General features: G+C 39.2%; 1 protein-coding gene across 1 annotated transcript; it reads left to right on the top strand.

Annotated features, from left to right (window-relative positions):
- Positions 1-10,795: 10,795 nt before the first annotated feature.
- On the top strand, positions 10,796-17,416 carry LOC131947860 (uncharacterized protein DDB_G0290685-like). The gene is made up of 4 exons (XM_059309236.1): positions 10,796-10,922; positions 13,113-13,178; positions 14,106-14,228; positions 15,578-17,416. Exons 2-4 carry the CDS (start codon positions 13,127-13,129, stop codon positions 16,351-16,353), a joined length of 951 nt encoding a protein of 316 aa, XP_059165219.1. The 5' UTR covers positions 10,796-10,922; positions 13,113-13,126; the 3' UTR covers positions 16,354-17,416.
- Positions 17,417-18,430: the final 1,014 nt, after the last annotated feature.

Here is an 18,430-nt window from a genome sequence, read left to right as displayed (position 1 = left end):
AAACTCACCTCAGTATGTTTTATTTTCTAAAGAAAATCCTTAAACCTTTCTAATCTTGAATTTGTCTTTGATTAAATTTTTCCATGAAAAGAACTAACACTAACTCCTACACGATTTGAAACTGATCTAATCTAGACCGAAGAAATCTAAACAGCTGTACATTTTACGTAGAGCACACTATAACTCAGATACCAATACTCTGAATGAAGAAAATAAAAACATTACGTTTTTCTCCGCGAAGACCTTCTTCCACTCCCCACCCCAGCTCCGTCCCAACCACTGCGCGGCGTGCTGGGTTATCCCCCCTGCCGCTGTTCGCTGGTTCACCCCGTCTCGTCATGGTGAAAGTGTTCACGCCTGGCCGTGACCGTACATTTGTTTGTATCCCCGGGGTGGGAAAGGTGGGGGGGTGGGGGGGAGGGGGGTTGTTGGGAAAACTCCATACTATCTCTACGTGCATACACACGTACGATTGTTGAACGCCCCCCCCCCCCCAACACACCATACCACTACCCTACCTCACACATATCAAAGCTTAACAAATATGTGAGTTACTGATGTATGAGTTGTATGTTAAAAATTGACTTCTGCACACTTTCCCTTTATTAAAGCTGTCCCCAATACCTGCTAATATATATATATAATATATATATATATATATATATATATATATATATATATATATATATATATATATATATATAATATATATATATATAATACGCAACAATTTTACCTAACCCAACCCACCCCCTCCTTACAATCACACACAAAATCACCATTACAAAACTCTACCATTAAACAAACCCCTACCCCAACACGCTTCCCATTCCCCCATCTGCAATCTCAAGAAAATAAAATCAATTAACGAGTTGAATTCGTGAAATATGATAATGCCCCCAACATTAACACCATCTGTAATAACCAGCTACCTCCACCCCCGTACATACAATAATACCCCTTAACAGCTATACCCAGACTTTCTAAGACAAGTACGGGTACACCCCTGTCTCCAAACCCACCTCCACTCCCCACCCCCACAACCTGCAATACCCAAAAATTACATGCGCAAGAACGTGTATTCCCCTAACTGCACCCCCACCTCCACCACCTCCACCTCCACCCCCCCCCCCCCCCCCCCCCCCCCCCCCACACACAACCTGTAATACCAAAAAATTACATACACAAGAACGGGTATTTCCCTAACTCCACCCACCCCAAAAAAAAACAACAAACACACACACACACACCGACACAAAACGTGTTAATTCATGTAAATAATCTAAACAAACACACATAGACACTGACAAAAAACGTGGTTAATTCATTTGATTAATCTAATCCAGATCCCAACACGGCATTAAGATTTCACCAATACGTTGTCTAATCAAATGAGATTTTTTTTAAATAAATCAAAACGAAGGTTCTAACGTTACTAAGGTTGACATAATGGACCACATTTTTCTACGCCTTCTTCAAAAATTGTATTGGTGACGATGCTAGGTATCAAAGGGTGAGGGTGGGGAAGGTTTCACCAATTTTGTATGAAAAGGCGCGGGGTAGGAGCGTTCCACTTTTTGTATCAAAGTGTGTGGGGGGGGGGGGGGGGGGGGGGGGGGGAGAAGGGTTTCACAGTTTTGTAAGCGCAGCCAGCTTCCCCCCCCCCCCCCCCCCCCCCCCCCTCAGAGGCGTAGATATCCATTGCCTCGTCCGGGACGACTTGTAAATTTCGCGCTTCCCCCATCGCTTATAAAGACACTATATTACATTTTCTTTAATGTCCTCATATCATCTTAAACACATTGCACACATCTTATACTTTCCTTCCCTGTGTACACAGCTCTAACTCTACCCCATACACAGGTAGCTAGTAGCTTTTGAGTCAAAATGTGTATACATTCGATGTAGTTGTTTTCTTATTCGCGTTAAGTCATTTTAAAACAAGCTAAAACCAAATAAACGGCCGTTAAAATTCGAATCTACCCGTAAAGTGTGGACCTCTATTATGACAATTATGCATCATAAATGTTTTTAAACAAAATAGGTTTTAAAAATTATTTTACATGTATATTAGCATTGGCCCAGTAGAATGACTGCCAAATTTAGATATTATACCCATAGACATATTAATTAGTAACAACTCCAAAGCTTATTGTGATTCCAGAACTAGCCCTAACTCTACCCACCTTGTGTTGACGGACTACGCCAGTAGCAATACACTCTATACAATACAGGTAATACTATCACACTGAATTGATCTTCTTACTTCAGCTGTAGAAAATAACTAAATTAAAAATCCCTCAAGCGAAAGGTGGCTTCTGCTGTTATTGAACAGACCTCCCCCTCCCCTGCTCAGCGTGTAAGCCCTTGAACTACGTGTAGACTAAAGCTTCTAACCAGATCAAATGTTGATACTCTCAGATACACTCTCTATCAACTCAATACAGGACACACACGTTTAGTGCGAACCAGCCCCCCCCCCCCCACCCTTCCTCAGCTTGTAAGTCCTTGAACAACGTTTGTAGAAAAGTCTCTAACCAGATCAAATGTTGATACTCCCATGGTACTCTATCTATCAACTCAATACAGGATACATACGTTTAGTGCGAACCAGGTCCAAATATTTCTGAAATTTAGTGTTTACATTTGATGGGTACAGGGGGGGGGAGGTCTGATTTAAGTGGAACTTGTTGGCTAACTGGGGTCTATTAGAAAGAGCTGGCTGGGGGGGGGGGGGGGGGGATCTTGAAAGGTTAAATCGCGGGACGTGTTGATCTATACTAAAAGTTTACCCAAGTCTATGTTTGAGAATGAATGTTTTTAAAAATATTTTTTCATCTAGCCCTGCCCACCACATATGGTCTCACGTGATGGCTTTACGTCAAACCAACTCCTTAAACTGCTCTAGTGCATTAACGAAGCCAGATTCACTTCGACCAGGTTGATGTAGTTTTCTATTGTTATTCTTACTCCCATCCCTCTCCCCCCCCCCTTACACACAGCGTACTCAGCATATCATAACAAAAACGTGGTGCCCTTCTATCCCTTGGTGTGTGATTGATTCATATTTGACCCCCACTCTCTCTAACCCCCCCCCCCCCCACACACACACTGTAGCACCCAACAGCACATGACATATGTAAATGTTCGTGTAGCTTTCAATGACTAATATCAACAGCTGTGGTCTGGTGGTCTGCATGTACATGGCGGGGGTGGGGGGCTAGACGGATATCGATCTATCGATTAGGTGTCTACCCAACAACCTTCAGACCTGTATGCTCTAGTCCTGTCTCAGACAGGCCGTGTCTTGAGACAGATTTGAACTCGGACATAAATAAACAACGGGTAACCAATATCACAAATACTGTAATACAAGCAATGTAATATAATGCAATATATTGTGTGCATAAATGCGTCCAAATATTTTGTGAATATACTTAATCAGTCACTTTCTTTCAAATACTTCACTAATTAATGGCTACCTAGAAATAACATTTTTGTTTATCAATTTTGATTTTTGAATGAATTGTGATGACTTTTAAAAAATGTCTTTCTTTAACTTCAAAAGTACACGTTATTTAATGCATTTACTTTCTTATACAGCTAACAGGAGTTTGTATTTTCCCATTAAATATCCGACAACAGAAAAGGCCGACAGCGGAAAAAGGCTGATTCTAGATAATTTCCATTCCTATCCCCTCACACCCTCAACATTCCCTTCATCAAACAAGGCTTTGGCAGGAATGAGCTCTCCCCACAAAGAGATTCCAGAACGTTCCTTGTTATTCCATCATGAACAGTCCGTTTATAGCTAGAAATATGCACCCACTTGAGGCGCTATTACATGTTTAAGTGCACTTTTTTCGTTTCTGTATTGATTATACATCCCGCTTTTATCTGCAATTTTTCTGTTACCGTTTTTAGAGTTATCTATCTTGATTTTTATTTACCCTCTAAGTAAACTTGAAAGAGTTTTTTCATGATTTTAATTTATCCTTCTTTTTAAGCAGTATTAAGTTTTTTTTTCTGTCATTACCATTTATTTTAAACTTAAGGAGTTATCTGTTATTTTATTTCCACAGTATATAAGCTTTTAGAGTTATCAATTATGGGTATAATTTATCCTTTATCTTAAAGCTTTAAGACCTATCTATCAAGCTTTTTATTTTTTCTTCTTTGCAGCTTTAAATAATTTTCTAATAGGCGTTTAATGTATCGTCCTCTTTTAATCTATCATGCGTTTAGTTTGTCTTTCTATGCTAGCTTTAATAGCTATCTATTATACTTTTCATTTGACATTTTTGTAAGCTTTAAAAGAAGTATATTTTGAGTTCAATCTACGCCCCTTTATAAGCTTTAACAGTTATCTGACATGAGTTTAATTCATCGTTCTTGAGGCGCTTTTCAATTCGCTTCTATGCAATATTTATGCGACAGATATACTGCGTTCAATTTATCTTTCTTTTAAAGCTTTAATGGTAATCTATCATGTGTTTAACTTATCGTTCTTCTTATAAGATGTGAAAGTTATTTAAGCAGTTTTTTATTTCCCTTTTTTGTAAACGTAAAGAGTTATCTAACCTGATTGCCACAACAATCTGGTCGTATTATGAGCTCATCACAAGGTTACACATCATGCTCTCACGTTTACGCACCATGTGGTATTACTGCAGATTAATACACGACAGTGCTCAGCGTAAACAGAAGGAACATGTAAGTTTAACAAAAACGACAAGCACTTAAGTGAAAACGAAATATCAAATACAAAAGGGAGATTAGTTGTAGCACATGTGGGAGGCTAAAGGTGAGGGAAAAGAACTCTCATATATATATATATATATATATATATATATATATATATATATATATATATATATATATATATATATATATATATATATATATATATATATATATACAATATATATTAATATACACATATAAATGTTTTACTATATATCTGCATGTCTCACTTTACATCAAGAATGTCTCACTATACACAATAAGAGTTTTACTCTTCATCGTTGATGTCACACTGTACATCCTGGGTGTCTCACAGTACATCGTGGTGTCTCACTGTACATCGAGGGTATCTCACTGTACATCGAGGGTGTCTCTCTGTACATCTTGGGAGTCTCACTGTACATCGTGGGTGTCTCACTTTAAATCGTGGGTGTCTCACTGTTCATCTTTAGAGTCTCACTGTGTATCGTGGTGTCTCACTCTGCATCGTGGATGTCTCACTGTACATCGTAGGTTTCCCACTGTACATTGTGTGTGTCTCACTGTACTTCGAGGGTGTCTCACTTTAAATCGTGGGTGTCTCACTGTACATCGTTGGTATCTCACTGTACATCAAGGGTGTCTCACTGTATAGCGTTTATGTCTTAGTGTCTATCGTGAGTGTCTAACTGTACATCGAGGGTGTCTCACTGTACATCGAGGGTGTCTCACTGTATAGCGTTTATGTCTTAGTGTCTATCGTGAGTGTCACACTGTACATCGTGAATATTTCATTGTGCAACGTGGGTGTCTCGCTGTACATCGCGGGAGTCTCACTTTACACAATGAGCGTGTTGAGAGTTTACATAGAGGATGTATCAACGAAATAATGGTTAAATTCTGATATCATATTCTGCGCGTGTGACGTAAAGCTAATCAACATAGCGATAGAAACTGACGTCACAACAATGGCGATGCTTTTACTAAGAACGTATAAGCCTTCAGTATCGTTGTGCACCGTCTGAGAATATTTTATCGTAACTTTCTGCTGCATAAACAAATGTAAACAAACCAACTTTCAGAACTTTGTTCAAAGCGTTCTTAGCTGTCGTGTTTAGTCTACTACTAACTAAATGAAATTGTTTCGTTATTTCATAAGGATACGCGGTTTTTTATTCATCTAATTACTAGCCACTTTCGTTTTTAAAAAAAAATAGATCAAATAACTTGAAGTGTAAATAAACCTTATTAAAATTTCCCGAGACTACAAACAAAAATATATTTCATATCCGGTGTTTTGAAACATTCGTTATTTTAAAAACAAAAGAAAAAACATTTTTTGTTTGTTAGAATATTTATCAGGTAAAGCATACATTAGGTTCAAGTCATTTTGTTATATAAATACATACACACATCTTTGGTGGAATGTATATAAAACTTGCGTTATAGAATGTATGTATGTAAAATCTGATACTTTGTAGTTGTTTATATATGTGTGTGGGTGTGTGGGGGTGGGAAGGGGGAGGAAGCTTTTAATTGGTTTGTTTCGGAAATTGATTTTAAGCAGAATAGCGTGATCAGAAATCTGGTTAATGTCGAACTATTTTTAGACTAGGTTGCGTCACCAGCTCCGTGTTGTAGTTGTGTAATGTGGCTGATGAGTGCCAGAGACTATCTAATCATATCACTAGGTTGTATGTGAGTAGTGAGGCTATAGCACCGGCATGTAGGTGAGTAGTGAGGCTATAGCACCGGCATGTATGTGGGTAGTGAGGCTATAGCACCGGCATGTATGTGGGTAGTGGGGCTATAGCACCGGCTTGTTGGTGAGTAGTGAGGCTGCTGATTGCCAGTAATTATCTAGTCCAGAAAACCTTTTGTCTCACTCACCGTACCCCCCCCTATTGCCTCACCCTAGTTATCCTCGCCCCTCCTGGACAACCCCACCCTACCCACCACCTATCTCAACTCACACACCCTTCACTGCCCCACCCCCATCAATCCACCTTACCCAGATTAACTTTACCCCTCCACCCCAAGCTCACCCCCCATCACTCCACCTTACCCAGACTAACTTTAGCCCTCCACCCCAAGCTCACCCGCCCCGTCACTTTACCATACAAATGTTTACCTTACCCCTCCACCCCCTGCTTCACCCCACCCACCTCGTAAATCAACCACACCCAGGTTTACCCCACCCCACCACACACCTTCTGCCCCACCACATCCCACCCCACACCATATCACAATATAAATCTAATACCCATACACGCACGTCATATTTTTGTCTACATTTTCTTCAACCGATATTTTTTTCATCATTATTTTCAACCATCAAACATTACCTGGAATATTTTTTGGGGGATAAATCTCCACCTTTAATCCCCCTGTAATTGGTTCCCATCTATTTTTATTTATCATCTAGGCCCGACAAGTTGGAATAATTATGCTTGCATCTTGTCTCGTCATATTTTCAGTTTTTCTTTTGATCTAAAAGTTCTCTTTTCATAAACCTGTACGACTCAGCCTATGTTGTTCATATTTTAAACAAAGCGGTTACCCGAAATCGCAGCGAATTTAATATAAACTAAATTTTTTTAGATAATACTTGTATATGACATTTTATAAACATAACTGAACGGTACTCAAGTTATCATGTTCACAGACACACACACACACAAAAAGACAGACACACTGACGCAAAGACAAAATTGCGATTTTCCGACTCAAATAAAACGTCGAGATCTGTGAAAATCTCGATTTGGCTTTTTTTGCACGATTACTCTCTGTATACATCGTATACGCTTACTAGAAAGTAAAAATTGAAATTGTTACTTTCATGAGTCTCTTTTTTTTTGACAAGTGTTTTTCTTTCTTTTTCATTTTTTTCTTCTTTTTTTTTCCTTTCTATCCGCGCGCCCTTCTCTAAAATTATTTCAAATTAAATTTTCCGATTTGTGTTGATTTTGTGTAAAGACTAGCTAAGTCAGGGAGATGGATGATTGAAGACGGCGAGATGAAGGCTAGGTTATTTTAAGCCGTGTTATCTCCTTAATTTGTTGGCCTTTCTGTCAGACCCTGGCTCAGTGAGTTATGATGGAAACCGGAAGCAAGAGTATCAGGTGAACGGGGGGGGGGGGGAGAAGGGGTGGGGGGCTGTTTTAAGTCAAACATGACCTGGTTGTCTTAATATTATTAAATTTAATATTTTTTAATTATTAAAATGAAGTTAAAAAGAAACAATAATATGATCTAAATTCAAAAATAAAAATGCATCTGGATTACATAGTTACTTAGAAATCTGCAATCCCTATTAGTCATACAGACCTAGTAGGCATATAATATTATACATTGTGTATATTTATGATATACACAGTGCCGACGCCAGGTTATTTAGCGCCCTAGACAAAACTTATTAAAAGAAGCCCCCCCCCCCCCCGCAATTTGTTTTTATTAGAGGCGTAGCGACCTTTCCCGGTGCTCGGGGACTAACTTTCGATTTGCACCCCACCCTCAAACTTTCGATTTGCACCCCACCCTCAAACTTTCGATTTGCACCCCACCCTCAAACTTTCGATTTGCACCCCACCCTCAAACTTTCGATTTGCACCCCACCCTCAAACTTTCGATTTGCACCCCACCCTCAAACTTTCGATTTGCACCCCACCCTCAAACTTTCGATTTGCACCCCACCCTCAAACTTTCGATTTGCACCCCACCCTCAAACTTTCGATTTGCACCCCACCCTCAAACTTTCGATTTGCACCCCACCCTCAAACTTTCGATTTGCACCCCACCCTCAAACTTTCGATTTGCACCCCACCCTCAAACTTTCGATTTGCACCCCACCCTCAAACTTTCGATTTGCACCCCACCCTCAAACTTTCGATTTGCACCCCACCCTCAAACTTTCGATTTGCACCCCACCCTCAAACTTTCGATTTGCACCCCACCCTCAAACTTTCGATTTGCACCCCACCCTCAAACTTTCGATTTGCACCCCACCTTCAAACTTTCGATTTGCACCCCACCCTCAAACTTTCGATTTGCACCCCACCCTCAAACTTTCGATTTGCACCCCACCCTCAAACTTTCGATTTGCACCCCACCCTCAAACTTTCGATTTGCACCCCACCCTCAAACTTTCGATTTGCACCCCACCCTCAAACATTCGATTTGCACCCCACCCTCAAACTTTCGATTTGCACCCCCCTCAAACTTTCGATTTGCACCCCCCTCCCCTCAAACTTTCAATTTGTTTTTCCAACTCATTTTGGCGCACCCCTACGGACGGCGCCATAGGCGACCGCCTAGTTCGCCTTATAGGTAGCGCCGGCCCTGAATATACATCGATAGTTATATTTTATGTATATACAACCTCTATACACACATAACTAGTGATGTGGTATCTAGATCATTATTGAATGCTCGAGCCTTATGACGAAGAAAACGTCTTTATATCCGGTTTACTAGAGTTAATTATATCTCTTTGGGGCTACGAATGTTAGTTGTAGTAATTAAATGAGGCGCGGGTTTAATGTGTATTGACAAACTTAACATCGCTCACATGTTTAGGTCTTAATCATGAAAGACATCAATGGTTATTGTGAAATAGTAATATCCGGACTAGGTGTATGTTACAGAACGAAATAATCGGTTTTTTTTATGCAAGTGTAAGACCATGTATACATGGACGGATAGATGGACCGACTGGTATTCCGTATATCTCTAACTTAAATGTGGACACGCTATGATGGAGGAGAGGAGGGTGGTAGGGGAAAGATATGATAAGCCCAGTTCGTTTCTCAAAAAAAAATATCAGACAGATAGCGGAAGGTTTGTAAGTGGGGCAAGGTCATAAACGGCAGGTTGGTAAGTGGGACAGGCTGGTAAGTTCTCCAAGGTCATCAATGGCTGGTTGGTAAGTGGGGCAAGATTATCAACGGCAGATTGGTAAGTGGGGCAGGCTGGTAAGTGGACCAAGGTCATCAACGGAAGGTTGGTAAATAGGCAAAGGTCATCAACGGCAGGTTGGTAAGTGGGTCATCAACGGTAGGTAAGTGGGGCAAGGCTATCAACGGCAGGTTGGTAAGTGGGTCATCAACGGCAGGTTGGTAAGTGGGTCATCAACGGCAGGTTGGTAAGTGGGTCATCAACGGTAGTTAAGTGGGGCAAGGCTATCAATGGAAGGTTGGTAAGTGGTCAAAATAACCATACCATATTTTCAGAGAGTCCTGTCCTGATTCGATCGACTGGCAAGCACACATAATGATATACCATACTGAACTGAAACAACTCATAAGTTATTTTAAACAGAGAGAATTAGTCCCAAAACGGAGAAATCAACACTTTTTAGCGCAATTTCCATTCTGGAGAATTGCGTTTATTAACTCGTCATTTCTGGGAATGGATGGATGGATGGATGAATGTGTGTCCGGGCTTTAAGTCGTATCTCCTCCTCAACGAAGCAATATCGATGAATAGTTCCAAAAGCAATTATGTTAAGCAAGTTACGAGAATGAGCATAGGCCATAAAAATTCCGGGTTTCTTTCATGTATTTCCCGGAAAAGCCAAAAAACCTCGAAAAAATTCAGTTTTTGGCCCATATCTCGGCAACCAGACCACTTAGCGACTTGAAACATGTACCAATCGATTCCTGTCATAATTTAGAACAATATTGCCGAAGAAAGTTTTCAAAAATATTCTCTCGTTCGGTCACAAATTTTAAAATTACATAAACACCTACAAACCGATTGTTCTTCTAGCTTGAACGCACCCCAACATTATACGTCAGAGCTATTTTTAGATAACATAAGGAAATTGCGCACAAATGTCACTAGACTTTTTTAATTAACTTGTTTTTTATTTAGGCAAAAACTCAAATGGCTCTACAAAAAAATGTAATTATAAATCTACATAAAACAAACATTGATACAAAATTTATCCCAACAAGGGAGGAGAGGAATGTACAGAAATTAAGTTACGTGGTCTTGGTGAAGCTATTTTTTGTTCACACCAAACATGCAAAAAAAAAATACGTACTTAGCACTGCACCGCACCCGAATTGCACACTATACATCCACAGACAACATCAAACATGGTGTAGGCTGATATAACTCGACATTCATACACCTTTAGTTATGTACAGTTGTACCACATAAACATCTCTTGTGTCATTCGTGTTTACCTTCTGAGTAGTGTAAGTGATGTAACTGTATTATATTCCATGTGTGTGTTGAGGTCTATTGCGTTCTGTGCTATACTTTATTTGCTAAAAAGATCGGCCATGTTTGTTGAGAGAGAGGAACACGTTCAATAATGCTGAAATAGAAACATTTGTGTCTTGAATGGCTAGACTATCGTCATGTTTTAAAATATTAAAATTTAATCGTCATGTTAGAAATATCAAAATTTTATAATTTTAAACGTATGTGATAAATGAAACAAATAAATAAGTAAAATGCTGTAAAATTGAAACCCTTTTGTCTTATCATTTTGCTAATACCAACTTTAATTCCTTAGCTAATCGACAGCTTGACCTCGTTATTACTAGTTTATTTTAATTTCAATTAACATTATCAAATGGCCACCAGAAATGTTTTTGGCTTTTTTTTTTACTAAATTTTGTTTTAGATATATAATTGGAGCCATATGGCATCATATCGAGATTTTACTTTGCCTGGTAATAATGTGAAGTCCATGATTAGCCAGGGCTTATTTGACGTCATAGTTAGAAAGTAGGTTATGGTCATGGCTGGGGATGAAGTAAAGAGAAATGGTTGGGTAACGGTTAGGGTAAGGATAGTGCAGTGGCGTAGCGAGGTCGGGTGTCACCCGATGCGGCACTTAATGGTGTCACCCCTCCCCCCCCCCCCCCGGAGGCGTAGCGATCCTACCCGCGGACAAATTTTCGATTAGCAACCCCCCCCCCCTTCAACCTTTCGATTTGCATCCCCCTCAAGTTTTTCTCTATATATTTTGCTATTTTTTGCCTTGGTGTCACCCCCCTAAATTGTGTCACCCGGTGCGGTCCGCACCCCCCCCCCCTCGCTACGCCTCTGGGATAGTGACACTAGCAGAGCATCGCTACAGTACGATCTGCATAAATTGTTATTGGGTTATTATCGCATTGTTGTTCGGGGTACGGTTAGGGTAAGTTAGTGACATTCGTAGAGCATCGTTAAGGTACAATCTGCAAGAATTATTATTGGGTTATTATCGCACTGTTGTGACCACACCTCTGTATAACCGAAAATCAACGGCATTTATTTATTAACCTATTAGTTATACGAGTAGGTTTTATGATGAGGTTCGTACCTAAGTTAATGGTATTTTAAGGTTATAGTTTTGTATGGAGCAAGGACAATGGCTCGATTTAATGATGACGTTCCTACATAAGTGAAACTACCTATCACTGATGGACAAGATTAACGGATAAAATGCGCCATCTTTATATCGAGATGTTGCATCAGCTATTTTTACTTTCTCGTATATACGAAGTATAGAGAAAGTCTTGTAATCGTGCAAAAAAAAAAAAATCGAGATTTTTGCAAATCTCGACGTTTTGCATCTCACTGATACGGAAAAACATAATTTTGCAATCTTGTCCGTATGTCTGTGTGTCTGTGTGTGTGTGTGTGTGTGTGTGTCCGTGTGTAAACACGATAACTTGAGTACCGTTACAGCTAGGTTGATGAAATTTCATATATAAGTATTTAATCAAAATCGTAGATCCGTATCAACTTTTGAGCGATTTCCGATAACCGGAAGTGGTACTTTTCCTACTTTGAATTTTTCAAAAGCCTATAACTTGAGTACTATTTCAGATAGATAAATGAAATGTCATACGTAAGTAAAAGATCTAATTCTCTACCTTCTATTAAACTTTGAGTCAATTCCGTTGACTGGAAGTAGTACTTTACGCTACTTCCGATTTCTCAAAAAACTAATGTAAATTTTAAAAGTACTAATAATATTGCGCACTATTATGCGCTTTTTTATTTCGCGTTCACTTGGTGTGCAATTAATTTGTCTACGAGATTTTATTCTATTTTTAAAACTTTAAGTATTTAAAATGGATTAAAAATCATGTCTATAGCCCGAGTTCCCATCCCCTGTTATTTTATATAAGAATATTCGAGAAAGTTTAGGGGAGATCACTCCCGGTTTATTGCTGTTAGGATTTGGGTTATTAAAAAGAAAGGACTTAAACTAAACGCTTCTCTTTTTCCAAGAACCTCGCGCTATGTCAAAAGCTAGAACAAAGTCCACGCTCTGTAACTTTAATGTTATTATTTGTAAATGAACATGTATGCTTATGAACACCAAACAATAACTATTGGTACCTCATAACGGAATTGTGAATTTATTTATTCTGTTTGTGATGTAGGTTACAGGCAGGAAATGGAGAATTACATTTTGACTGGTTTAAGTGCTTTTGTGGGTACGGCCTTGGGTGAGTCAATACAATAGAATGCCCACACACGCACACGCACACAGATGCACATCAGACACACACCCCGTGCCTAAACAAACATACTCAGATACAGTATCACACACACGCACACACATAGACACACACATAGCCACAGACACACCTAATCCAAAACCGACACATACATACACACAAAGGCACATGCATGCACCCTTAGACCCACATATGCATACAAACACACCCACTTACACAGACACACCCATCATACAGACACGCACATAACACAGACACACCCTTTTACACAGACACACCCATCACACAGACACACATATCACACAGACACACCTATCACACAGACACGCCCATCACACAGACACACCTATCACACAGACACACCCATAAACACAGACACACCCATAAACACAGACACACCCATAAACACAGACACACCCATAAACACAGACACACCCATAAACACAGACACACCCATAAACACAGACACACCCATAAACACAGACACACCATAAACACAGACACACCCATAAACACAGACACACCTATCACACAGACACACCCATAAACACAGACACACCCATAAACACAGACACACCCATAAACACAGACACACCCATAAACACAGACACACCTATCACACAGACACACCCATCACACGATACACCCATCAAACAGACACACACACATAACACAGACACACCCATAAACACAGACACACCCATCTCACAGACACACCCATCACACAGATTTACCATGCAAAAACAAACCCGCCATCACCTAGACACGCACACACACAAACACAAACACACACACCAGAGAGAGCCGCACAACACATGCTAACACATACAATGACAAACAGACAGAAAATTATATACATAATGTACAGAGACACATTAATTGATATAGGTATAACATTTTTTAAAATTTCCACAGCCGTTCACTTTGGAAATCTGGGTCAAAGAGAAGTAAACTGTAAGCATATCCATGATGTCGAGCTTCTCCTGAGTTTTCTCATTGGTGTATTTGTTACAGGGATATTCTGTACGCTCACTTGCCGTAAGTCACGTTGATAAGTCTGGAACACATGTATGTCTGTACGTTTGTAGCAACGCTGAATTTTTAGCAACATTCATGATTCGATTTTGGTTTAAACTAACTTGATAATTAATAAGTCATTAAAAATAATTTAAAGATTGCTAGAACAATAAAAGGGAGATAACAGGACACATTACTAGCAATGCCTCAATCAAGCTGAATACGGTGTGAGCGTTTTTACTTTCTCGTAGGGCCTATATACCAAGTATAGAGAAAGTATTGTAATCGTGCAAAAAAAAAAATCGAGATTTTTACAAATCTCGACGTTTTACACCTCACTGATACGGAAAAACATAATTTTGCAATCTTGTCCGAATGTCTGTGTGTCTGTCTGTATGTCTGTCTGTGTGTAAACACGATAACTTGAGTACCGTTACAGCTAGGTTGATGAAATTTCAGATATAAGTATTTTATCAAAATCGTAGATCCTGATTAACTTTTGAGCGATTTACCATAACCGGAAGTGGTACTTTTTCTACTTTGAATTTTTCAAAAGCCTATAACTTGAGTACTATTTCAGATAGATAAATGGAATTTAACATGTAAGTAAAAGATCTAATTCTCTACCTTCTGTCGAATTTTGAGTAATTTCCTTTGACAGAAAATACTAATTTACGCTATTTCCGATTTCTCAAAAAACGCATGTAAATTTATAGAGTACTAATAATATTGCGCACTATTATGCACATTTTGTTTTGGCGTTCGCTTTGTGCGCAATTCTTTTTTTCTACGAGATTCTATTCTATTTTAAAAAGTAATTAAAAATCATGTCTATATTCCGAGTTATATAAGAATATTCGAGAAAGTTTAGGGGAGATCACTCCCGATTTATTTTCCACTGTTTTTACTCTAAAGTGGCGTCAGCGTGCGTCAATAAAGGGCATCTGTATGTGTATGTATGTATATGCATATGTGTTATTACATGCGTGCACGTATGCACGAGCATGTGTATGTACATAAGTAAAAGTTAGTGAAATACACCTTCAAACCTTTCGGGGGCAAGTATAGTTGAGTTCACTTGTTTCAATGACCTTGGAGTATGACAAGATAGTGTAGCCGGAACTATGTCAACCCGCCTCTACTTTCCCTAACGTGAGTCAGGTACCCATCTGGGCTGGGGTTGACTCCGAGACACACTCGAGCAGGGGTTCAGAGCTCTAGACTTTTTGGGTTAGCGTTTAAACGCCCTACCACAAGACCACGCCGTCCCATATGTGTGTATATGCATGTGTGTTATCGTATCTATATGGCTGATCACGAGCATGTTTATATATGTATGTACATTAATATAAAGGTAATTTTTGTTTCAGATATGGTCGTCCAACGAATGGTCCCAGAATACACCGAAGGTCGCCAGACCTTTCTGGTCGAACAGGTAAACCCAGAAGTCGATGCGCATGACCAAACCGCGATCGCTGAACGTACACGCTCAGAAGTAGATGAGGTAGACGAGGGGAGCATCTATATTTTAGAAGACTATTGGGAGAGCGATGAGGAGAGCAGCGATATTACAGAAGACGATTGGGAGAGTCATGAGGAGAGCGTCGATTCTGCAGAAGACGCCGGAGAGAGTCACAAGGAGAGCGTCGATCCTGCAGTAGACGCAGGAGAGAGTCACAAGGAGAGCGTCGATCCTGCTGAAGACGCCGGAGAGAGTCACAAGGAGAGCGTCGATCCTGCAGTAGACGCAGGAGAGAGTCACAAGGAGAGCGTAAATCCTGCAGTAGACGCCGGGGAGAGTCACAAGGAGAGCGTCGATCCTGCTGAAGACGCCGGAGAGAGTCACAAGGAGAGCGTCGATCCTGCAGTAGATGCAGGAGAGAGTCACAAGGAGAGCGTAAATCCTGCAGTAGACGCCGGGGAGAGTCACGAGGAGAGCGTCGATCCTGCAGTAGACGCAGGAGAGAGTCACAAGGAGAGCGTAAATCCTGCAGTAGACGCAAAAGAGAGCCACGAGGAGAACGTCGATCCTGCAGAAGACGCCGGGGAGAGTCAGGTCGTGATCGTTGACCGGCTGTACCCTGAGGATCAGAAGCAGAGTTTACCTTGCACCGTCTATCTCCTACACCCAGAGAAAGACGAATAGGAAAAAAATCACGCACAGAAGCACTAACAGCCCATTTTGAAACCAACAGACTAGATTTTATCAACCTCTACATTTCCGTCAGCAGAATTAAAGACATCAATGACAGGGTTGGAGTATCTTCTTTGAAACTATAAGTCGCTGAAATGAAGACGCCATGAAAAGTTTACATATCCGGTTGCTGCTTGTCTTAAAAACAAATAATTGACTTTAATCAAGCCAAAATGTTGAATGTTTCAATGTTTACCCATCTCCATGACATACCTACATCAAGCCTAAATGTTAAACGGTTCAATATTAACCTATCTTCATGTCAGTAACTGTCAGCTATTAGTATTATTTATAAAGAAAATTATTCGCCCTTTAAATCAGAGCCCTTATCTGAATGTCTTGCGAGCAAATCAGCAATCACCTAGCTAAACAGCTAACCAAAAGTTTACGTCATTAAAAGATCAAGGCCTACATCAGTCCTTAATTCAAATGGGCAACTTCGTTAATAAAACAAAAACAAAATTATCATCAACAAAAAATATTTTCCAAACCTTTCATCGGTATCCTACCCTCGTAATGTAACACCACTAAAAATGTAACATCACTAAAAATGTAACACCACTAAAAATGTAACACCACTAAAAATGTAACACCACTAAAAATGTAACACCACTAAAATGTAACATCACTAAAAATGTAACACCACTAAAAATGTAACACCACTAAAATGTAACATCACTAAAAATGTAACACCACTAAAAATGTAACACCACTAAAAATGTAACACCACTAAAAATGAATAACTTTAGAATCAGCCATCCCTGATCGCAACTATAACCAGCCAAACGGTAAATAAAGTTTGAAAAGGATAAATACTACATATCTGGAAGCGCCATCAACAATAAACAAGCAGACATTAATCTGCGATATTTAAACAAAGACTGCATTACTCCCGAGAACAAATCTACCCTGAACAAAGTCAGCCCATGGCGAAAAGAGAGCCGCACTTTACACGACTTATGATTTAGCCACGGTTAGACCAATGATCTCCCATCTTAACATCGTTAGATCGCTAATAAATGAATCAAAAACAAAAATATCTTTTTTTTTTTACATTTTATTTCTTTCTAGTATTTTAACTTCAATTTTTCTTTACAATTTTAGTTGCAACTTTTTTTTTTACTAAGAAAGTTATTTGTGTGTGTTACTAGTTTCATGATTAACATTGTATCTTCATTAAACATATTCAACAAAAACGGAAAAACGCATAAATAAAACAGTTTCAGAAAAGAGTAAACATTAAAACTACTAATAAATTAGAAATCGATCGTTTTAAAGACCTAAGATGACCTGAAGAAATGGACCCGAGCGAGAGAAGTCTCAAAGGTATTCGAGAGGCCTATTAAATTTATTTTTTTAAATCTTGCACAATGTTATTAAAATTAATATGGTTATAAAATCACGACTATTTGATTTTTCCGACTTTAAATAGATTGGATGTATTTGATGTTTAAGTATTTGCGGTTATTAAACACAATTTTTTTTTTAAAAGGCAAAAACAATTTGGTTTTCACGTCATAATGGCGACATAAACAATGACATCCTGCTATTCGACAGTCTAGCATAACTTGTATTGTACAAAATGTAAACAAAATTGCAGAACAAAAAGAATCTATTTGAGAGAGATTTATTTTTAAACACAAAACGGATGTGTCCAAAACTTAGTTGCACCGCAGATGAACGCGCTGATTTAACATTTCAAACAAAATGGCGCTTTATATTATTAGATTACAATTTTTACAGGAAACAAAGTTAAAAATTCTAGTAAGTTCTTCAAGAAGCAACAGTTTTTTAAAATGAGATCAACTACAGAAACCACAGCAACAAGGAATATGTAAAGGTGTGTTATATGTCTTCTTTTACGTTCGCACATTTTGAATGAATCTTGACTGATGTACAATTTTGATCGGGCTGATTTCAATTCATTTTAGATCTGGATCTAGATCTAGATCTAGTCCCGAGTTGCTTTTGATCGAACTATCGACTCTGGCGATAGAATTTCGAACTTCTAGAAATCGGCCTTGACTCA

Source organism: Physella acuta, unplaced genomic scaffold (assembly GCF_028476545.2).
Source record: "Physella acuta isolate Inbredline_101_S28 unplaced genomic scaffold, ASM2847654v3 ptg000610l, whole genome shotgun sequence".
Lineage (NCBI taxonomy): Eukaryota > Metazoa > Mollusca > Gastropoda > Physidae > Physella > Physella acuta.
The sequence above is the reverse complement of the archived record's forward strand: the minus strand, read 5'-3'. Positions and strand labels throughout refer to the sequence as shown.

What these genes read in the sequence shown, in the direction of transcription:
- LOC131947860 (XM_059309236.1), top strand. Translation starts at nt 13,127, where the DNA reads ATGGAGAATTACATTTTGACTGGTTTAAGTGCTTTTGTGGGTACGGCC. An exon ending in TTTTGTGGGTACGGCCTTGG is followed by an intron (nt 13,179 to 14,105) that starts GTGAGTCAATAC and finishes AAATTTCCACAG; the next exon opens with CCGTTCACTTTGGAAATCTG. An exon ending in ATTCTGTACGCTCACTTGCC is followed by an intron (nt 14,229 to 15,577) that starts GTAAGTCACGTT and finishes TTTTTGTTTCAG; the next exon opens with ATATGGTCGTCCAACGAATG.